The sequence below is a fragment of the Salarias fasciatus genome, chromosome 19, assembly GCF_902148845.1.
Source record: "Salarias fasciatus chromosome 19, fSalaFa1.1, whole genome shotgun sequence".
NCBI lineage: Eukaryota > Metazoa > Chordata > Actinopteri > Blenniiformes > Blenniidae > Salarias > Salarias fasciatus.
In genome coordinates this window covers 2,135,833-2,159,916 of record NC_043763.1, presented here as the reverse complement: position 1 = coordinate 2,159,916, position 24,084 = coordinate 2,135,833, and the positions used below count along the sequence as shown (strand labels likewise).

Below are 24,084 nucleotides of genomic sequence, written 5' to 3'. Positions count from 1 at the left end.
GTTTTGTTTTTTTTTCGGTCAGGCACAACTGGCCAGCCCCTTCCCAAACAGGCATGCTTCAGTGATGGGGTGGTAAAGTGGGGAGTTAACCGTCGGCACTACCCGGCTGTGTTGGACCATCTGTTTCCAGCATGTGAGGCGCGCTGGCTCTCCCTGCAGTACGGAAATTAAACGTGTTCGATGTTAAACCTCAGCTTACTGCTCACCGTACCACACGACTGTCCAGACCGACACGCTAGAAGAAGAAAAGTGGGGCTGGTTTTAATGTCTCACCGTGTTTCACCTGGGAATAAATCCACACTGTGTCAGTTGATGGGATTTTGGCTTTTGCTTCTAAAACTGAGCGAGGGATCGGAGATCATGTCAAGCTATCAATCACTTTACTATAGTTGAAACTGCACAAATGGGAAGGCCGGGACAAACACAAACCAGAGGAATGGAGGGTTTCTTTATTTTTTTCCCCACCAGGTGTTGTCCAAATCCTTAATGTGACAAAATGTTCTTTTTTGTTTTCTTTTTTTTTTTTAATTTGTATTTAATTTTTTTTTCATTTAATTCCTTACATGACCATTTTCAGCAATGATTTCATTGGCAGAATGTTTAAGTGGAGCATTGAGGAATGAAGAATGTGTAAAAAGTTTTTTTTTTTTCTTTCCATTTTTCATATTTTTGTTTGTTTTGGAGATAATCCCACCGGTGAGGGCTTGTGCGTTTAGTTTTCATTCTCGCCGGTCTCTCCTTCTCCAGTATCGCAGTCGTCGGCAGCGTTGTCCGATGTCCATAACTGAGGAGAGAGAGACAACGGTTGGGAATCCAGTCCAACTACATTCACTTTATGCCTGATTTAAACGGATTATCAGAGGCTTCCTGCTAAATCCTGGACGAGCACCAGATCTGACACTGATCTGCACACGGCCATCTACTGGCACTTTGAAGGAGCTGCTCTCCATGACAAGGATTGCACTGTGCAAACTCGCAACACATGAAAGCATCTCAGCGTTAAGAAAGCAGGAGACTCACTGTCAGGTTGTCTCTGAGGAGCTGCATGATGAGAGTGCTGTCTTTGTAGGACTCCTCGTTTAGCTGGTCGAGCTCTGCGATGGCATCATCGAAAGCCTGAAAACAAAGCAAAGACGCCGCCGACTGTTAGAAACGGGAGCCACCGGCTGGCTGCTTGACGACTCCAGAGGTGAGGACGTGTGGGGACCTTTTTGGCCAGTTCACAGGCTTTCTCTGGGGAGTTGAGGATCTCGTAGTAGAAGACGGAGAAGTTGAGGGCCAGGCCCAGGCGGATGGGATGCGTGGGGACCATCTTGTCTGTGCTGATCTCAAAGGCATTCTGGTATGCTCCCTGTGAGCTTTCAATGATCTCTGAGGGCAGAAAAGCAAAGCAGACTGAACGTCCATGACCAGCAACACCAATGCAGTCTGAAGCCCTCAAAACTGGTTCATATAGTCAACACAGGCCACAGATATAAGCTGTGATAAACTTAACAAAAAGCTTAACAAAAAGGAAAACTGTAAATCTAAGAGATACCATTGACACAGGAAGTGGTTAACTGCTCAGATGTAGTGCAGGAAAAGCTTGGCGCTCTCAGCAAGGTACCACCTACCCCTGTAATCTGGCACATTCCTACTTGGAGAGCCAGGAGGCCAATTCAACTTTGTCTACAGAAGTAAGGGAAATGGTGAGAAACTTACTCGACTTGTCTGTTCCACTGGCCACTTCAGCCAGGTATCTATAGTAGTCCCCCTTCATCTTTAGATAGAAGACTTGGCTCTCCGAGTTCTCCGTCTCCGAGGATTTCTTAATTAAATAATTATCCAGTAGGCCCTGTGGAAACAGAACACACACCCAAAGTTATGACATACAATGACAGATCACCAGTTTTCAGATGCGACTACACAGCGTGCCATCGATGAGGAGGCCTCTGGTGCGTCCCAGCTGCGACTCTCCCAGCGCTCCAGCCATCAGCGCTGCGATGCCAGGTCGGATGCTTCAATGCTGACAGCACAGCTCACGTGCACATTATGAAAGCCATGGCATCACTTACTCATTTCAACTGAAACCAACAGAAAAATGCTCTATTAGGGAAACAAACTGTCTGCACTGCATCAGGAATTTAATTACTAGCTGAAACCACAGGGCTCTGAGAGGAGCGATGCATTCATGTTTTAAAGACTCCCGAGCACCGTTTCTCACCGTCTCATTCAGCAGCTGCCTTTTCATCTGGCCTGAAGGGGAGATTTTCAGGTTAGCTGCTGTAAAGTAAGTTTCAGTGAGTACTCATTTCTGCCCCTGTGGTTTAGGCGTGTTAAAGTCACAGCTTGGAGCCACATCTGGCCGTCTCATTCGACGTGGAGACACTCGTTTAATTTCAGTGCCAACCATGATGGTTTAACTGACGACTGAAATGTGAAGAAATAGAAGTGACAGCTAAAACCACCACAAAGAGAGAAAGGTAAAACTGCCAAAGGGGGCAAAGACACACAAATGGACTAAAACAAAAGTAAGTGAGGAAGGAGCTAAAAATGGCCAACGTATCAAAATTCAATAGGTAAATACTACAGGATCTCTAAAATGGAAAGTGGCAAAAAGGGTTCTTTAGGTCAAACTTAATGATTACAAGCCACTGATTATGTGAATTAACCACAGTAATGTTGACATATGCTACACAATGGAGGAATTAAGAGCAATTTAAATCTAACACAACATATAAATACTACAGTTGACATGTTTTTTTCTAACACCGACGCGAAGAACTCTCAACACAAGAGCAGTGACAATTCAGTTTTCTACAGGACTCTCTACAACAGCCATCTAAAGGCACAGAGGCAAAGCACAATACAATTAACATGCTGTGATTACACTCCAGACTAAATCATCCATCCTCAATGGACACGCAAGAAGATTACCAAGGCTAATCTGTGCCAGTAAGAGCAGGACTTATGCACAAGTTAACCGATTTAAAGAGCAGATTAACGGTTACACTTATTACTACCAGCTCCATCCTAATGACAGAGCGCAAACATTCCCAAGAGGCAATACAGAGTTCAGCTTTCACCTTTCAATTAATGAAATAACATTTTTCCGAGTCCCCCCCCCCCAGCCTTGGGCAGCAGCCACTCCCAAGCCATTTACTGGCACACGACTCGCTCAGCCGGGACGCATGCATGTCTCAAGCGCTAAGCATTCCTCTCTCATTGCATTTCACTGTACAATAGACAAGAAGGGCTCTCAGTGATTTCACACAAAGCTCCGATTTCAGTCGGCAGAGCCCACAGCACAGCGTCAGTGTTGCCAGAGCATGTGAAATCCTTTCAAATTCAGAAATGCCAATAATGAGCCGATCCCTCACTGTCAATTCAGCTGGCAGCGCTGAGTTTAGCTACAGGTTATTAGCGTCGGGGTTCCGTTTGTTTTCCTTCAATCTGCAAATGCAATCAATCAAGCCAAATAGTGAAATGTGCCAGTTGCCAGTGCTTGAATACTGGACCGACCAAAAACCAAGCTGAGAAAAACATTTCAGACACGAATCACAGAGCTGAGAAGCTGAGACTCAGTAGGGTGGTCAAGCCCTGCATTCACATCCTGTGTAGCAACTGGAACCCCAGCCTATCATTTCTACTGCTGCAAGTCACAATCAAAGTTCACTACAGCGCCCAGCCAGAGACACACAAACAGCTTACACAGTCTCAGTTTTCACAGAGCAGCTCAGAGAAATTATCTCAATCTAACAGTAAAGCTTTCACGCAGATCTCCTCTAATCCATCAAGGCAGACTAAAAACAATGTAAAGCACCAATCTGTGCATCTGCGCCACTGCATTAGACTAAAGCAACTAGTAAAAGCATGCAACTGTGTTCCTCTGTAGCTAAGCCCTGAAACGTGGCAGGTAGTTGTTGAGAATGCATTTAGTGCTACTGGTCTGATTGTGCGGCTGTCAGTCAGCTGGGGATATGTAGAAACTGGGCTTTAGTCACAATAGCAGTCATTTATGCATTAAACTGTTTTCTCCCCCACCACTTCAGCTTCTAAGTACCAGATGGAGCTTAATAAACACTAAATAGACAGTGTCCACATTTCCTGCAGGTCTGCTTGAGCTTAGTCTCCGCCTCCTCAGACACACCTTACTAGTGTGCTAACTGACCTTTTGTCAGTTCACACCCTCACATGGTCTGTGAGCCCATTGTTCCACATGCAGATTCCCAAAAGGCAGGAACAGTGGGAGGACTACATACTTCCTTGTCCTCTCTTGCCTGAGAGGCCATATTTTTACAACTGACGACAGCTACAGGAAGGAGCAGGCTCATACGTCTTAAAAAATACAGTTTTATCAGTCAATTTCTGCAGTGTTTTATTACTTTACATTTAAAAAAAACAAATAAGCTGCTCCATGAATCATTGCAGATTGGTAAGTCTTAAAGCTCTTTCATTCAAAATGGATGTCAAAACAGCTAAACTACAAACCAATAAAGGGAGATGAATCAGAGCTTGCACTGATTTGAAATTAATCAATGCTACAGACCAAAAAAAAGGTGAAGAAAAATTGAGTTTACCAAAACACAGTTGCAGATGTCCTTCAGCTCCTGCTCCACCTTCTCCCGATAATCTTTGACCATCTGCTGTTTCTTTTCACACCCCTCGGCCTTCAGTGCAATGCTGGACATCACCCTCCAAGCGGACCGCCTTGCCCCGACCACATTCTTGTAGGCAACAGACAGCAGGTTCCTCTCCTCGTTTGACAATTCTTGGCCCTTCTCAGTAACCTCCTTCATGCATTCTGCCATGTCGTCATAGCGCTCGGCCTGCTCCGCCAGCTTGGCTTTCTGAATAAACTCCGTTCTCTCCATAGTTTGTAACTCTATGGGGACTGACAGATCAGGAATCTGAGGGTCTGCGACAGTCAAGGACTGTTAAGCTGAAGAGTGGGTGTAGTACAGGCCCAGGATGTTACTCCACCAATCTGTTAAAGAAAAGAAAAAGGAGGGAGATAAAATTATTAAGTGGCAATAAAACAATGTGCAACACATATAGGAGCTTAAGAGTATAACTTGCAGAACATTACCATTACTAACTTACCATTGACTAAGAAATATTACCTCAATGGCATTTTACTCAAGGTCCATGGAATTTCATGTTTACTTGGAACCATTAATTTTATATTCTCTTCATTGTAAGATCATAATCAGTGATAATCCAACGTCAATAAAATAAATGGGGAATGTGAACCTAGATTGTACAGATGAGCATTGCCACATTACATAACCGAGCATAAGATATTTATTTCTTATTTCATCTCATATTTAAAACGAAAAATGTTCCAACAGCATGAAGCGACATTATTAGGCTGTGAAAACGTGTCCAGGCGTTTTGAATTAACCCTTAAGTTGTCGCAAATCCTTTCATTCTATTGTTAGAAGGCTGGAAAGAGCCATGTTACGGTTTCTGTACTCAGCATTAATCTAGATACAGATTCATACCGACGGCACTGCTGGGATGTCAGACACGACGTGGGCTATCGCCAAAAAAAGAAAGAAATAATCCAAAGACTGGGTGTCGGGTGTTTGGAGCGTCTCCTGGATAATGCAGTCCTGATTAGGCAAGGCGGCGTCTGATGGATTATAATGTGGGTTAATGTGGTCGACAAATGGACTGAAGACAGAAAAATGTCTTTCCACGATCAAGGTCCAGGAGAGGGCTTGGTGACTACGTGGAACACAATCTCTCAGCATGGTGGCACCAAAAGACGGTAAGGAGGAAAAAAACTGTCAGTATGTGATTTTAGCTACTATCTATATCGGAGCGTCGAGTTTAAGACGAATGAAATGGGACAAAACGCGTTTACTCCAATTCACACAATTCCCACCTTATTTTAGATATAATGTGTTGCCTGTGTGATGGCTTGTCTCGTCAAACTATAATTTTGAGGGTGGCTATTTTGAGGCTCGATTGCCTGCGAGCATCCTGGGCACAGCGACCCGCCACAAAGCTGTCTGCTGCAGGGAAAAAAAAATAGCGGGCGTTAGCTACAGCGGCCACTCCTTTCAACAAAAAAAAGGTAACGGTAACGGTACTTATACAGTATACCGAGCCCTACCAAGCCCTGCCGCCCTAACGCCAGTGCAATCTTTAAATGCCTGGAGTGAGAGGAAAAGGGAAAATTGTGGTAGTTACTGACCTGCTGAGGTCCAAATGTGCTCCAGCAATGATCCGGTTGGAGAGACTAGTCAAATAGAGAGCAGCAGCACACAGCCAACTGAGCGTGCTAAAGCAGAGTGAGGGGGGACTGGGCGGGACCACCACCATCCGATCACCAATCAAAACTCACGATACGGTCTGACCGGCACGAGTTTGTCGCCAAGATGGCCAATGGCGATTTAGCGTGGGTGGAAGAAGTATGAGGGGGGGCTTCTGGGGTAGTTTGACTGACCGATACACTGCAGAGACTGGGGCCACGGGGTTTCCTCCAATGAGAACCAGGGATGAAGACGTCATCGTGTTGCCATGGTGATGCTCCTCCAATCGCGCCCGTGCTTTCTCATGCTGTAGGCGGGCGTGGCTCCTCTTCTCAGACCAGCACATTCATCCTGTTTTAAGCTTTTATCTGCTCAAATTCACCATTTATTCACACAAAGCATCTATAAGTTCACCTCAGCCGGATGTATTAGTAGTATACAGTTAAGTCTGTGTGTCTGTTTTCTTTGCTTTGTCCAGATGGCTGTCTGTAAAAAACAACAATGTTCCAAATGAAACATATACTGTTCACAGAATACAAAATAAATCATTCATTAATCCCAGAAGGCAATTATTTTAAGTATTTTAAGTCTTTAATCATTCTTACAGCCATAAACAAATATCATGTATGTTTAGCAATATTATGAATTAATGTTTTATCCATTTTTTTTTTTTTACTGTTGTGAAAGGCATGTGCTTTTTCTTGAGCAGTTTTTTTGTGCTTGGCCAAATACTCACTCTGTTTCCATAAAGTTTTATGAACAATATTTTTTTTTATTTTTAATCATTTATTTTTTGTCATATCTAAACATAAACATGTAATATTTTCTTCACTCTAAAAGAAATACTTTAAATGTTCTTTAAAAAAAAAATCAATATACAATACAGCAGTAAATGACAGTAATGGTTTTCTGGAGGCAATCCCATGTCAATTCCATTCAGTCTTATTTATTTTGGATGTGAGATACAAAGTCCAGACATCAGGAAAGTTTGTTGTTTAACATCATGGGTTGTGGGTAATGGAGATACAGAATGAAGTGGTTTGAATAGGATACAATGAGCTTTTTTTGTGGCATTGGGAATCGTGAGATCAGTAATGAACAGTGTTTTGAAAACCTCAGCTGATCAATGTTGTGAAGAAGTAAAATGATCTTTTATTATGTTAAGTCTTAATTGTGTAAATTGTTCTCACTTGGATACTAAAAGGCTAACAGAAAACCTCAATTGCACAATGTTGTTTTGTATTTATACAAAATAAAATCCTCTATAACAGAAAACTAATATATTCATCTCCACTATGACGCCAAAATGAAGTGACTCTTCACAATGGTCAGATCGCAAAAATATAAGTAAACTTTAAGTGCGCAAAAACACAAGATACCAAATGAAATTGGCTAAAATTCCCCGGATGACACTTCTGACCTTTGTCAACTGTACATCCAGCTGTGTTTTTCATCAGCATGTTAGGTCAGTTTCATAGAGCTCATAGTGGTAGCAGTTTGCTCTCCTGGGTTCCTGGGTGGTTGTTCAATTCAGAGCTTCAGATTCTGTCTGATCGGAGAGGGGAAACAAACAGACACAATTATCTGTTATTCTTGACGGAAGGGGGGCCTGCGCTCCCCTCTTTCCTCTGTGTTTTCTGCTGTGGATTCCAAGATTTAAAGCAGTCTTTTGTAATGATCCACTTCACTTTGAGTTCTGTGCTGTCTCAATTCCCACTTTCACGTCACAGAACAAGACAAACAGCTCAGGCCGTGAAGAGGTGCCTTTTGTGTTGGCTATCTCTGCTCTCTGCCGAAACCCGTCGATCCAGCTGAAGCTCTTCTGATAAACGCAGGACAGGCGGCTCACGTGAAGCTAGTTTCAGCTCCACCACAGACTTTACATATGCATTTCTATTACTTTGTGTTGATACTTGGAATAAAGGTTTGAATTATTCAACTTTAGGAAACCAGTACAAACAGAATGCAGGCTTAGTTTATTTGTCCCACTGTTTCTTGCTTGAATCATATTTAGTATTCCTCTGTTAGTTTGGGGCGTTTTATGTCATACAAGCCCATTATTTACCATTCCTGACAGACCACAGGCAGACTAATGGAAGCTTTAATCCAAACCTCAGCTGGAAGGCTCCGGAACAACACACACACACACACACACACACACACACACACACACACACTTCATGTCCCTTACTCACAACATCCTCTTTCCCTTCATTTCATCTTTGGCCATGTTATAAAAAAATCTCCCGTTCCATTCAGCGCTTCACTTTTTGACTGGTTCCCCCCTCGGTCACCTGCAGGCCTTAATCAGGATGATACTTGCGTTTCGTTTAGGTCGTAGATGTGCAAAAACAATGAATTTGAAGTAAATGGATTCACCAGTATATCTGAAGTCCAGTAATTCAGACGATTTGACAGTAACGTCCAACATTTGTTTAAACTTGTGGATCTAATGATTTACTTTAGACGCAGGCTGAATGCTTATAATGACTACAAGTTTCTTCATCCTCTTTTTTTTTTTATCCTAACAGGAAGGAACTGAGAGCTTCTCTTTTGTGGTCAAACTCAGCCACAACACAAGCCTTTGCTTGCTTTTATGCACTCGGAGGAATTTATGGTGACGGATGAATAGTTGTCATTCCTACTGAGAGAGCATCTGACTGAAAAAACAAAAAACTCAGTCAGAGATTGAGTGCAAACCCACGCTGTAATAGAAAATGACAGAAAAATCGTTTGTTTTGAGTTCTCAACACAATCAGGTCCTCTCACTCTACTTTTAAGGCCTTTTTCAGTTATGATCTTAAAGGCACCACCATTGGCTAAAAACTAAGACGTCTATTTTTAACGCGATACCAGCCGTTCGTAGATGAAGAGTGTCTTGTCCACAGTAGGCCAGATGGCTAAAAATACAAATGGTTAATAGGTTGGGAAATCCCATGGCTTCAGCTCTAGTTTCGCGCCGCTGTCGCCTGCAGCACGGCAGCTTCTGCCGCTCAGGTTCACATTTCCTGTTGTTTCATCTGATATGTAGAGCAGCCATAATATCTGTGATGTCTGAAAAACTGTCTGTGCTGAAAGAGAACGAGAGCTCGGATGGCATCTGAGAGTCGAGCTGCCGATCAGAAACAGAAAGCTGCACCAAGCAAGCGCCTCGCCGAGCTCCCAGCTCCCAGGAGAGGACTGGTTTGCTGAAGTTTACAGTCGTTGAGTTTTAGTGTTTTCTGCATAACTAACAGACAGCCAGCATTGGTGGGGGGCCATCTCACAGCGACCGGGCCCCTGCACTCCAGTTCACAGCCCCACCTCTGGGCTGTAATTAAAGGTAATTAAAACCTGCTTTTTTCACTCTCCAATATGCACAGACACAAGCGAAGCACACAGCAGGATTTCAATAGGGTCAGGGCTGTAATTAGACCCAGCAGAAAATGTCACTGAATTATCAAGTAGGCTTCAGACTCCAGGATCACGTTTCATCGTGCCGTGTGATTTGAAAAAGAAAAAATACAAATTTACATGCTGGCCTCTGTTGACTCCAGCAAATGGCTGCCTTTTTACTTATATGTCCCTTTCAAGCAGGAGTTATGTAATGAGATTTGTATAAAAATGCTCTGCATGTTATGAGTAACCATCAGAGAATAACATGACCTCTGATAAAGTCAGGGGAGTTAGAGGGTTTTATTTCCAGCCCCTGGCATCTCATTGCCCCATCATGCAGGTATTCAATCATATTTTCCAGTTTATTTATTTATTTTATCCACAAACAATGAGTTATTTATGATACTCCAGAGCCGTTTCATTCAAGTCTGGCTGTGCTGTTTGAGTTACGTTCACAGATTATTCACTCAATTTCTGAATTTGATGAACATAGTTATATCCATCGACTTCAGTGTGCGTATATCTAATGTTCACGGTGGAGGAGTGGCTCACAGCGAGAGCATGCTCGGGGTTAGAGGCTCTCCCGTGTGGAGTTTGCATGTTCTCCCTCAGCTGTATTTTCTCTGACTGGTGTAGCCTGCCTTCACTCCCTGCCAACCGGATGGGATCAGCGCCAGGATGAGCCTGGAGTGGATGAGAGATTGATGGATGGATGGATGGATTGGTGGATGTATGGATGGATGGATGGATGGATGTATGTATGGATGGCCTCCGGTGGGGCCGTGTCTGCAGGTGTGACTGTCTGTCTGTACTGATGGACCTGTCCAGACTGCGTCCTGACGGCCTCCCGTTGCCAGCTGGGCTCCAGACTGCTGCGACTCTCAGTCAGATGAAGCCGTCTAGTCGATGGATGAGTTCGCTTCAGAGGGGTAAATAAACTTCCACATCTGTAAGCGAAACCATCAGAGTCCAAAGTGAGTCTTCTGAAACGGTTTCGGAGGCTTTTTGAGGCGAGACAACACGCCGTGTCCCTCCGCTGTCCTGCGTATTAAACGACCTCTTTCCTTTTCCCACGCGCTGCACGGCGTCTGTCACGCTTTCCTGACTCCAGGCGTGCAGAGGATCCTGGACATTCACGTGCACGTTGCCGCAGCGCTGCCTGCATCTCCCATCACGAGGCGCCGCTCCGCCTCGCTGCAGAGACGAGCGGCACGCCGTTCCGTCCGAGCAAACACGCTTTATGGAAGGAAGAGTGGAAGAACGAGCACCGAGTGTGAGAGGCATCCATCAATTTTTGATGCGGCTCATTCCAAGCCAGAAGAGAGGGAGAACATGCAAACTCCACACAGGAAGGCCGTGTCTGGGTGTTTGAGCCGGGGTGTCGCCGGCGTCCTCAGACGGCGCGGCGGCTCCATCGGCTGCTGATGCGGAGAATGTTTTATTGCTGCCTCCATTTTCTCCGGACAAGAAATGCAACGGAGCCAGTTTCCAGCTCGGCACTGCAGAGAGCGGAGGCCAGCAGGGAGCCGGCCGCGGAGGGGAATCAATGAGGGTCATCAGGAGGTTTGATTGACTTCAGCTCACACGTTGCATAATGTGCAATACATTCAGCAAACAAACGCGTGACTGACGGCGCGCTGCTGGTTCACAGCTCGGCCTGGAGATCGCTCTGCGTGATGAGAGCTGGAGACAGTTCAATCATCGCCACAACTCTGGAGATAATGTGGCGTCTGCACAAAATGACAGATAATGGAGTCTGTCAGAGTGAATACGATACTGAAAATATTAACTTCGACTAACGGAATTATGATAATTATTCTCTTACCAATGCATTTGTTGAAGTCACTCATGTTTTAATGTTTCTTTCTTTCCCTAAACTCTTTATATGCGTGAAACTTCATGTTTATTTTTTAAATTTAATCCCAAAGACCACAAATCAATCAGAAGGAACAGAGAGCTGTAGATGGGCCTGAACCTTTACAAACAGGAAACACTCAAAGCTCCTGACCGATGCTGGAGCTCCAGGAACCTTCAGTCTGGGGAGGCTAAGACAAGACGTTTGCAGGGAAACAGATTTATTGAACTCTCACAATCTTTTGTGTGTTTTCTGAAGGACAAAGTCCATTTTGGAGAAGGGGGGGTGGGGGGGGAGGGGGCATTAAAACAGCATGCACAAATTAAACTACCCTTTTCCCAGCAAGATGAAAGCTGCTGTGACTCAGCCTGGTTTTATCAAACTTTGGTTAGAGTGTGGAGGAAGGAAAAAGTGTTACACAACAAGTGGGCTTCCAATACACCCACCCAGGGTGCTGGAGCAGCAGAGACGGCCCGGCGAAACCGTGATAAGAGTAGGCTGAAGAGCTCCTCTCTCTCTCTCTCTCTCTCTCTCTCTCTCTCTCTCTCTCTCTCTCTCTCTCTCTCTCTCTCTCTCTCTCTCTCTCTCTCGCCATCTGCTGCATTGTTTCATTTTCGTAGCTTGATAAAAAAGACAAAAAACTGTGTTTCCAAAGCAGAGGAGGCGAAGAGACAGAAGGGCCGCTGGACTCCTGTGTCAACTTGCAGGGATGACACAGGAATGCAGCCAGGAATGACCGTGGAGCAGGCTGTAAAAGGAAAAAAAAAAAAAAAAAGAAAAAGGGTGAATGCTTTCACCCAGGAAGTGCGATTATAAGGGCATGTGTCTCCTGAGGGGAGAGGCGTCGCTGCGCTGGTCAGAGTGCATTTCGCCGTAATGGCAGGAAGCAGAGCCGCGCATAAAAGCATTTTTTCTGGACACATTCAGTATATGTTTAATGTTCCCACACGAAGAGCAGAGCGTCTGCAGTCATGTGGCGTCACGTTTCCGGCTGGGCTGCTATTTTTAGCAGCATCTTTCCCTACAAATCAACAGTGCATTACATAACAATTAACAGTTTTAGAAACGACAGTGAGCCGCCGTGTCGATGCCGTTTGGATGAGGGAATCTCTTCCTCATCTTTTATTTATCCCCGTTGCAAAGTAATGCAGTCGAGGCTGTAGCTGGTATAGATAGCCTCTCCTGCTTATCCTTTATTATCGTCTTCACCAACAAATAAATGGAGAACGGTGTCGATGGACACACCAAAGATCCCCTCAACAGACGCATGAAGCTGTTGACTTTTCCCTGTCTTGAACGTTTGAGGACATTGAGAGTGGCGGAAGCTCCGACCCCCCGCCAGCCTCAGAGAGACCAGTTTTAATTCATTTCTTTCACAGCTGATGAGCAGGACCTGTTCGCCCCGCAGTATCTGAGTCATACATGAAATACAGCAGGATTCATTAGCTAGCTGGAAGCCCTGGAGCGATCCGGAGCGGCAGGCAGCGGCACAGAGGTGTGAAGACAAAGACACGCTCATTCTGAGACGCTGTGTCAGTTTGATCATCAGACAGGACATTTTGAGGGTTTTTAGGACCATTTTCATGAATAAAATCTAAATGTTTGATCCTTAAAGCCTTGGGTTGATACCTGGAGGGGAAAACAGCCCATCTCAGTGACCTGATTGACCCCCGTGGCCTAAAAAAGGAAATGTTACACCATGTGATAGCTAAAAATGCTAACGGGAAGTTGCTCCGGTTTCGCACCACTGAAGCAGTTCAGGAGTCTGTTGAATAGTTCACTAACCTCCCAGAAGAAGCAGATATGGACTCCAACCATGTGACCACCTAATAGTGACATTTACACCAGGAAATGAAGAAGTCAGGTGCTTCCTCCTGAACGAAGGAGTGAATTCACAGACTGAAGCGTAACTGCTGCAGAGGCAGCTTTCATCCAAACCTGATGCAATCAGCTCATCCTAGCAGTAAGGCTGCTCCGCTGCAGGGTCCACGCATCGGCCCGGTCAAAGGTCACCGTCCTCCGGCTGAGGATGAAGCTGCCTGTCCACTCCGGGGGGGGGGGGTTCACAGTCATTCTCTGTAATGATTGACAGCGTTGTCCCCCCTCCTCCATACTGCTTTAAAAAGCATGCGCGTTGTGCGTGTGTCCAACAGAGAGACATAATGACAGAGTGCGGCGGTCCGCACTGAGGTCTTTCTGTTTTTATTGTTCCAAGGTTTTTGTGAGTCATCGGCCACTGATTCAGCGGGAAAATGGACGGTGTCCTAAACGTCTGAAGAGAAAGCTCCTTCTTCTAACCCTAAAAAAAGGACGAATGAAAATAAATAAAAACAAACCCCACCCAGACGCAGAGTTCCGTCCACAGAGGGACAGGCTGCAGCTCCCAGTCAGGGTCAGGGAGGAAGAGCGTCATGGCGTTTGGCTCCGGATCCACAGCGGCGGCGTGAACTCGCTGCACACACATCACACACACTCCGCTGCACAAATCAATACATCCACAAACGGGTCTGAAGCATATTCCAGTGCTCCAGTTCAAACAGCACTGCTGGATTCACTGTCCAGGCATTTCAGAGGGCATGAAGTTAATGCAGATTCACTGTGAATTACGTCAGAAGAGAGTGTGAGAAGAAAAACACAGATTTCTATCATCCTGCTGTCATGATGAAAAGGTCCACCAGTATTTAACCTCACTTTATTAAATGTTGGGACAATGCTGGAAACAAATAGAACATTTTTACACTGATCTCTGAGTAATGTTCTTCAATCTTCAGTTGTGAAGATCTTCAGTATCACAGTATTACAATATTGAGAGAATCAGGAGAAATGCTCATTCACAAGGGACGAGGTCAAAGGTCAGGACTGGTTCTCCACTGGATTTCACTGCATTGGCTTATTGATATCTTTTAAAACAAAACAACAAAGCCACATGAATATGCTGCAGTCAGCTTGTTTTCAGTGGAAGGTTTAAAATCCTACATCTCTGACGTTAGACGGCAGCGTGTCTTTAAGTCAAGGCCTTGGTATTTCAAGATAATGCCAGCATGCATCACATTCAAAATGAGCTCAGATTTTCCATTAAATGTTAAAATCTCTCAGCGAAGTATGATTTGTTGTCCACGTTGAGAATAAGCTGTTTCTTTACAGAATTTCTCGTCACTGCGATGTTTCCATTTAACACAGGAGTTTGCTCATGTTACTGTGCACATAGACTCACACCAGACGCTTTAAAGCAGATATTTCACCTCATTGCACAACCACACCTTTTTATAAATGCTCCTTTTTATTTTCAATACTTGTTTTAATCAAGACTGTTGTTGTTTTTTACGTGTATAAATGGGAGTTACACTGTGAGGAACAAAACACGAACCACTTCAATCTGTAATTCTGTAATTCTTCCAGCGAAGCCTTCGGTGCAGCTGGCTGCAGCTTGTGAGCTTATTAAACCGACACACACACACACACACACACACACTCACACAGTCCAGCTCGGTGGCATAATTAGCATGGGCCACATGAAATGGTTTTGGGGCCGTGGTGTTAATTATTAAGTGGCTGATTGGGTTCCAGAGCTTTGCGGGCAGAAAGGTCGCTCCGAGCTGCTGGTTAAAAACCCAGCCCGCCATCGGCTGGAGCTAATGTTTGCTCCCGCTACGTGACGGCGGTGGCTTGTCACGCTTCGCCTCCACACCCACGCACCCACGAGCTCACGCGTGCCCACAGCGCCGGGTTCTGCCGTGGATTACAGCCCGGTGAGACAGAGCCGGCCATCATGAGTCTCCTCCTCCTCCTCCTCCTCCTCCTCCTCCTCCTCCTCCCTGCCTGATTATTCTGACAGTGCACTCTGTCTTTTCTGGGTTGCCTGTGCATGCCTCTGGGGCGCAGATTATTGAGATAAACTTAGCAGCAGCTCGCCGGGTCAGACTGCAGACCCTGATTCAGAGAGAAGGACAGAGAGTGGAAGGGAGAGTGGGGGAGATGGAACAGGTCAAAGAGGTCAGCCTTAAACTGTAGCGTCAGGACTGGAGCTGCGGTTCCCGTAATTCTGTCACAAATCACAACTCTATTGGTATCAATCAATACATTTGCAGGGAAGTGGTGATTCCTGGTAGCTTCCTCATTTCGTCCAAAGCATCAGTGTTGGGTTCAGGACACACAGAAAGGTGAGAAGTAAGAAGGTTTGGGTTCAGTTTGCATGTTCTCCCTGCATGTGTCGCTGGCCAAAGGAGATGGCTGCCATTCAAAGTGCTCGCTGCATCCCTAACGGACTAAATGACTATATTTAGACAGGGCATGGAGCCAGACCTGGTCCAAATATCCTGTCGCCACAAATATAGAAGGATATCCCAGCAGGAAGTGCTGCCTCACTCTGCTCGTGGAAACAATGCATCAACAGGAAGTGATTTACGACCCAAATATGGAAAAGCCAATAAGAAGCCCTTAAAAACCCTATCGCGTTATCATTTACAGAGAAGGGATTTCTGAACTTGCGCTGTCTGATGAGTTTATTACGAAAAGCTGTGAGACGAGCAGCGTCTTCATCTTCTACGCTGACGAATGGTTTTCTTTAACAAGACTGTCGACACCATAGCATTGCTTTAAAGAGAGAGAGAGAGAGAGAGAGAGAGAGAGAGAGCGAGGGGGAGAGAGAGGGAGACAGAGACAGAGAGAGAGAGAGCTTCAATCTGTGTCCAGGCCTCGGGTCATGTTCTGCTCTGATGACGAGCTCTGTGCTCCTGTTTCTATTTTCTCCTCCTCTCTCTCCTCCTCTCTCCTCCTCTCTCCTCCTCTCTCTCCTCCTCTCTCCTCCTCTCTCTCCTCCTCTCTCCTCCTTCTCCCCTTCAGACTTCAGACGTGGACTCAGGTTTTGTCTCGTCCGTCCATCGTCCTCAGCCGCTCCGTCCAGAACCGCTCAGATCCATTCAGACTGAGGAAGAACCCGGAGAACCGGTCCGCTTCTCCATTTTCAGTCAGTCTGATTGTCTCATTTACACCAGTGTTATCCTCCCATTCTGTCCCAGAATGCTTTGCAGCATTATTACATGATCCATGTCTGGCTCTTGTCTCGACTCTCTGTGTGCTTTAAGAGAGAAAAACCTGCATGTTTCAGGTTTATTGGGCTTCTTTAGGAGCTTGGAGACTTTAGCATGATAAGCCTGGGAAACCCTGACGATACTGACTTGACCTGGAGAAATATTCTGAAATATTATCTCAACTTTTCAAGAGAAATGTCTAAATCACTAACTTACACCGTAGTTTCTTGTCAGAATCAAATTCCCATTTGGAGGGAGAGGTCGGAGTGTGAGCGTCTCCCAGTGAAACGCCGTAACACATCCTGAAACGGCTGCATCCTGCCATGATTCATGTCTCCAGACCTGCCCGCCTCTCCGCCTCCTTCTGCCTGACTTTGACTGTTGCCATGGAGACAAAGGCCGGAGGAGGAAAAAAAAATAATAATTAAAAAAACCAGCCTGGCATCCCTGATCCCTGGGCAGCGAGGTCATGTGGAGCACATGAGGGAGAGTGGACCAGGAGCGAGAAGCAGGGGCAGACAGGACCGGGGGGGGCGGGGGGGGGGGGATGCCAGGGCAGCGAGTCACACACACACACACACACACACACACACTCACACTCACATGAAGGAAGTGTGACAAAATAACAGAGAGCGTTGGTCTTGGCGAGGTGACTGAATCACAGGCTGCATTCCAGCCGTCCGGGGCGTGGACCAGGACCAGGACCAGGACCAGGACCAGGACCAGGACCAGAACCAGGACCAGGACCAGGACCAGGACCAGGACCAGGGCCAGGACCAGGACCAGAACCAGGACCAGGACCAGGACCAGGACCAGGACCAGGGCCAGGACCAGGACCAGGACCAGGACCAGGACCAGGACGGCGGGACTGCAGCCAGCAGACAGAGGAGGACAGACAGCAGGGCAGGTAGGGGGCGGGGCTTCGCTCAGCTCAGGTAGCAGGGAGCTGCAGACTGTCAGCGCTGCGGCTGACTTCCTGTTTATATGGAGAAAATCCAGCTGAACACGATCTGCCACACTCCAAAGGTTTAATCAGTCCCACACTGGATTTCTGTAAATGATGGACTTTACAATACTGGTCCGACTGTCTGACGATGTGAAGTGATGTTTGAACCAGAAGAGCCTAAATGTGATTTAACAGGCTAATAAATAATAAATGAGACTGAAGCCACGTTTGAAAGATGGAATAATGCCATTTGCACCGCACAAGAAAAATGTCTAATTTACCAAATATGGCTGCTTGTCTTGTGAAAGGTTAGCGCTTTGAGATTTGATTTCAAATGTAAAGTGCACTATAAATAAAACTTAAACTTAAATTATTATTATTATTATTATTATTATTATTATTATTATTATTATTATTATTATTATTATTATTATTATTATGACTGTGTTTCCCAATTCATGAAATCCATTTTCTGAAAAAAAACCCAGGTTTTTCCAATCCTTCAGCTCTAATCACACAATCCCAGAATCTTTAAACTCTGAAGAGAAAATATCATTTTCGTTCATTAAAAGCCGGACGTGTCAAAATATTCTCAGCTCAGAGAATTTTATTAAATGTTTTAGGGAACAGCAACAATATCATTAAACACATTACTGATTAGAAATGGATCAATAGAAAGATTAATTTCACACCTCACACACACCTGTCTGTATTTCTGACCCAACTGCTGTACCTGTGCCACCCCTTGAACCTCCTCCACCTGCTCCACCTGTCCCTCCGGTCCCTCTGGTCCCTCCTGTCCCCCTGGTCCCTCCTGTCCCTCCTGTCCCTCTGGTCCCTCCTGTCCCTCCTGTCCCCCCGGTCCCTCCTGTCCCTCCTGTCCCTCTGGTCCCTCCTGTCCCCCCGGTCCCTCCTGTCCCTCCTGTCCCTCCTGTCCCTCTGGTCCCTCCTGTCCCTCCTGTCCCTCCTGTCCCTCTGGTCCCTCTGGTCCCTCCTGTCCCTCCTGTCCCTCCTGTCCCTCTGGTCCCCCCGGTCCCCCCGGTCCCTCCTGTCCCTCCTGTCCCTCCTGTCCCTCTGGTCCCTCCTGTCCCTCCTGTCCCTCTGGTCCCTCCGGTCCCTCCTGTCCCTCCTGTCCCTCCGGTCCCTCCTGTCCCTCCTGTCCCTCCTGTCCCTCCTGTCCCCCCAGTCCCTCCTGTCCCTCCTGTCCCTCCTGCTCCACCCCGGTCTTCCCTGCAGCCCTGAGCCTGAACTGGGTTTTGCTGCTCAGATGTATTTCCGTGTAAATTTTAAATAATGAATAATGACTGAGGTGATGAGGCTGAACTAGAGCGACGTCTCCTCCGGCCGTCAAGGACCAAATACAAATGTCTGAAGAAAATTAATAACATGTCAAAAGCATAAAAAAGTGATGAACCTGAAGCTAAAGCATTAGATCTGAGCTGCGCCACAACAGGAGAATATTAACTTTAAAAAAAACTACTGAAAACAATGCCTGTAACTTCGTTGAAGATGTCTGAGCACATTCTGAAAAAAATATTTTTAATGCGTTTTTTAAGGTTATGATGACTTCATGGAAAAAGAAGCAGAAAGCATGAAGCTGAAGCTGAAGCTGAAGCCCCCCTTGCTGAATGTTTGTTGTGTCTGAAGCTGCATATTTCCTGCAGCCTTCACTCTGAGTGAAGCTCATCTCACCGCCGGCTCCCAGGTCGGTGTTTAGTCTGCCCATCGCTCAGAAATGTGTGGGAAAAAAGCTGAATATCATTTATTGAGGGTTTAAAACGGTCCTTTGTAACGCTGTGGGAGGTCAGAGGAGAGGAACGGAGTAACGACACCATCGGGCTGAAGTGTGAGGAGTGTGTGAGAGGGTGTGTGTGTGTGTGTGTGTGTGTGTGTGTGTGTGTGTGTGTGTGTGTGTGTGTGTGTGTGTGTGTGTGTGTGTGTGTGCGTGTGTACAGTGAAGCCGCTCGGCCTCCCAGCCTCCTGTTTCCACGGTGTGTTTGCCTTCAAGCGGCCGACAGGCAGCGGTTTCCATGGTTACCTGTAGCACGCCAACGTTTTTTAAGTGCTAGGGAGGTGAATTACATTTGTGTGACTGTGCAATGAGGAGGAGGAGGAGGAGGAAGAGGAGGAGGAGGAGGAGGAGGAGGAGGAGGAGGAAGAGGAGGAGGGATGGTGATGTTGTTTCTGCACTTCCTTTCATGATGTCCTGTTTCCTGGTTCCTCCCCTGTGTGGTGTGGAGTGTCTGTCCTCCCCTGTCTCCGTCTGCACATGCTGTAAATGTATTTCAGATCTGTGTGTGTGTGTGTGTGTGTGTGTGTGTGTGTTCTCTGCAGAAGTGAAGATGATAGTACGAGCAGATGGACAGATGCTGGACGGACACACAGCTCACCAGGCTTCAGAGCACTCGGGGGTCGTCCAGCTTATGATGATTAATTTAACTTGGTTTTTTTTTTTTTTCCTCATCAGATTCTGTGTTTTCTGAGACACAAATAGATCAATCCTGAAGCCACCAGCACGCCCATCCACATGAAAGACAAGAAACCGCGGCAGAGGAGAGAAACAGCCAGAAAAACTCAAGAGGGGAATGAAACTGGTGAAATATTCATGAGAGAGAGAGAGAGAGAGAGAGAGAGAGAGAGAGAGAGAGAGAGAGAGAGAGAGAGAGGGAGAGAGTGAGAGAGAGAGATCCGGCCAGTATTATCTCCTAACAGGAGGCCTCACAGCCAAGAGGCCTCATATCAAACCTGGGCTTCTATCTGGAGCGTCACTACAGTCTGCTGCTGATTTCTATAGACAAGAGCTGCTGCACCGTCCTGAGGGGGAGAGAGAGGGAGAGAGAGGGAGAGAGAGGGGTCAGGAAGGGGTCACTCACACAGTGTTGAGTGAAATCTTAAAACGTACATGTTGTCACGTCTGTTTCTCAGTCTTGGTTTACTGAGAAATCAAAGTTATAATTTGCTGCCCTCTGCTGGACGTTATACGACACTGCACACGAACCCTCAGCTTCCTGGAAGCTGTAAAAAAAACAAACCAACAGATTTAACTACTTGTTGTCTTCAAATGTTTTTATTTCTATATCTTCTTTCCTTGATGCAATAATTTATCAACATTCTTGACATAAACTGAACATTCATGACTTTATCATCATTTTGGTCTCAAACCTCCCGAAAGTGATAAGAATGAAGATGAAAACAAGATTTTAATACTCTTCAGAATTTTTGAGTTAACTCCAATTAGTCATTTTCTAATTTGTGAAGACAGTGTGTTTGTTTTTTAAACAAATTTCTTTTAGAATTCTTTCTTTTGTGCGGTCTTAGCTAACCTCAGAGCCAGAACAAAAGGACACTGTATTTAGGGCTGATTATGAACGGGATGGGTTCAACACTGAGAAATAATTCACCTAATGAAGGAGCCTGCTTGTTTTGTTTTGTTTTTTTGTTTGTTTTTTTTTTTTAAACACTGCTGGTAATCAGAAAGTGTAATATTTATTTTAGTGATTTCCAGTGAAAAATACACAGAACAAAGAGCGAAGAGTTCAAATTACTTCCACGGCTGGTTTTGGTTTGTGTAATCCAGAGAGGCATTGTAGCTTTACACGCTCGAGCTCTGAGCGTCTTCTCCTGAAAACGCCTCTGTGCACGCTGTGTGTGTGTGTGTGTGTGTGTGTGTGTGTGTGTGTCCATGAGTCAGCGCCTGGCAGTGAAAGCTGACGGCTCCATAAACAGCCAGAGGTGGCGGTTGCACTGATTCCTGGGCTCCGCCCGGGCCGGACCGGGACGGAGGAGCCGCTGGTCGGACTGGTCCGTCTGTGGATCGCCTCACAAAAGGCTCACGTGTTTCAGCAGCTCTCTCACACACCCTGAATCCACACCTTCACACCCGCAACAGGGAAAGGTCGCCAGCCAGGATTTACACACATCGAGTCCCAGAAGAGCCTCTGTGTGTGAAACTGCATGTTCTACCTGTGTGTGTGTGAGGTTTTCTCTGAGTGTGCTGCAGTCTGATGTTTTACTCCTGAGATTCACCGCACAACCCCTGGTTCAGTGGTTCAGCTCAGAGTTTCTTTAACAGCGTCCGTTTGAGCGGCGCAGCAGCAGTTCTTTATTTCAGGACCATTTCTCGGCACTATTTGCACATCTGCTGTTGTTCAGATTAAACTCTTGCTTTAACAGTTGTGACTCCGCCTGCTGTGTGTTTTGTGTCGTTCGCGGCTGGATTAGTGTCATCATGGCTCCTCTCACCCCACCTCGGGCTCAGACACTTGGCCTTCCTTCAAGTGAAACTCCTTCTCCTGCTCTGTCCGGGCAAGACGTCAACTTATTTTGTCGGCGGCCTTGTCACTTGATCACAACCGGCCGATGGCTTCGCTCCTCGGCAGAGCGGGGGTCCTCCTCTCCAGACGGCCCGGTGCGAGGCGAGTTGAAACCGGCCGGCCCGGCTCGGAGCCGGACCGGCGGCCGGTTTGTTTGGAGCGCCTTCCTCCTGAAAGCAGGCGACAGGAGCCTCGGCTGCTCCAGGATCTCGGAGAGCGGCGGCAGTAACGGTTGGCCTGAAGACAACAGAAACTCAAACAGGTGCTCACATGCCCGCCGAGACGCTGACTTCACCGCCCAGAGTCAAACGTGTGTGTGTGAGTGAGAGTGTGTGTGTGTGAGAAATGATCCCTGAGTGAAACGTCTCACTCTCCGCTGCTCCACTCCTACGTTTTCATCCGTCAGTCAGAACAGGAATATGATAAAAAAAAAGAAAAAAAAACACTAAAACTCTCATCTAATGAAAATGTTTGAGCTCACATTTCAAACTGGAAGGTGTGTGTTCTGGAACGGTGATTATCCGCGGCTGCAGTTCACATCTGGTCTGAGTGGAACAGGTCTGGTGACGCTCTGACCGGTGTCGCAACACCTGAAGCTCAGGATCGACTGCTGTCAGCCGCTCTGAGGAGTGGAGCGCTGAGATTCTCCGCGGGGAGAGGCCTCGGAGCGCTCGGCGGCGGTTGGGAGAGTTCAAAATGAAAAAAAAACAAACCGCCTGAACCGCCTCGGAGGGTGAGGAGACGATTCAGTCCGCTGGTCCAGCTTCTCATCCCTCGACTCAGGACCACATTTCCTCAAAACTCAGATTTCATATTTCCTTCTTCCTCCCAAAGTCACATTTCAGGTTTGTGTGTGTGTGTGTGTGTGTGTGTGTGTGTGTGTGTGTGTGTGTGTGTGATTGAACCTCAGCTCTTTGACTACACGAAAAAACACTTTTCTGACTTTTCACTGTAAACTGGTTCCTAACATGTGAGGCAGACCTCACCGGGGGTCACCTGAGAGCTTCCCAGGGTCACGGGGTCACGGGGTCACGGGGCCACGGGGTAATGAACTGGCCAGGCCTTTTCCCTGCGTGGCTTCTTTTGCATTAATGAAAAGAAATAAGAGGTTGTCCAGACTGTAACTGCATACATATGAACCAGGACAGAGGCTGAACCGGGCCAGAAGCCGTCTCTCACGCCTCCGCAACAATAACCGCCTTCACCCGAGTCACCTCGCCCACCTTCACTCAGCCTCGGTCACACACTGAACACACACACACACACACACCGCCGTTTCCCACAGCGTCTCCGATGGGCGAGGTTAGACAATCATCAGTCACTGAGAGAAGCTGAACTGTGTATTCATTCAACTGAAGCTGCTCAAAAGGACAACAAAGCCTTCATATCCACACAGCTAATCCCAGAAGTCACCTGATCACAGCGAGGAGCAGCGAGAACACCTACGATCCACCTTAAAGCGTTACCATGCTGTATATGGGTTTAAAGACGAAAACCTTTCTCTGTTACTGCAAAAAAATATTGGATTTAGTTTTTGAAGCCTTAATTTACAGAGACAGATCAATAAATGATGAACGTTTGTGGGAAAAATCACAATTCACAACTTATTCTGAAGGTTAGGAGAAAAACAAATAAATCTATTGATTCTGACTTTATTTTAAAAAAAATCCAAAAACAGAAATTAAATTCAGGATATCATATTACTTTAAAGAATCAGATCTTCTTTTCAAAATCTAGAAGGAAAAAGTCAGAAGACAGAAAGTAAAGTCAGAATTTAGACTTTCATTCATTAATCTGAGATTTGAGTTGAGATTCAAAAATGAATTTATTCTCAAAAGTAAGAGTGAAAACCAGATTTCTGATTGTAAGAAGTGTTGATTCTGAATTTATTCTCATTGAAAAAGTCAAAATTCAAATTTTATTTTCATTTAAAAATAACAAAATATTATTAGATAAAATCTTAATATGAGATTACTGAAAAAAGTTTTGAATCTGAATTTATTTTCATGATTAGGAAGAAAAAAGTAAGAACTGTATGTAGTGATTTTGAGTCTATTCTCAGAAAAAAAATACAAATTCTGACTTTTTTCAGAATTTGGATGAAAGAGGTGAGAATGTAGAGATCAAATTGTCAAAATTTTAACATTTATTTAAAAGTATGACTTTCAAGTTTCAATATTCAAGAGAAAAAACAGAATTCTGAGGAAATAATGCTCTTCATTTGTAGCTGGGGAAGACTAATCTGGTTCTGTGCCTCATCAAGGATTCCGTTTTCAAACCTGGAGACCCAGGTTTGCCGTGTGAAGCGAGGTTTGTGATCGGAGTG

The 24,084-nt window shown here is 45.9% G+C and overlaps 1 protein-coding gene across 1 annotated transcript; it reads right to left on the bottom strand.

Moving 5' to 3' along the window:
• LOC115406708 (14-3-3 protein zeta-like) lies at positions 1 to 6,329 on the bottom strand. Its single transcript, XM_030116907.1, has 6 exons — positions 6,182 to 6,329; positions 4,560 to 4,966; positions 1,702 to 1,834; positions 1,208 to 1,371; positions 1,021 to 1,116; positions 1 to 784 (listed from the first exon to the last, which is right to left on the bottom strand). The coding sequence occupies exons 2-6, from the start codon at positions 4,851 to 4,853 to the stop codon at positions 713 to 715; spliced, it is 759 nt and encodes a 252-aa protein (XP_029972767.1). The 5' UTR covers positions 4,854 to 4,966; positions 6,182 to 6,329; the 3' UTR covers positions 1 to 712.
• Between the last annotated feature and the right edge of the window lie 17,755 nt (positions 6,330 to 24,084).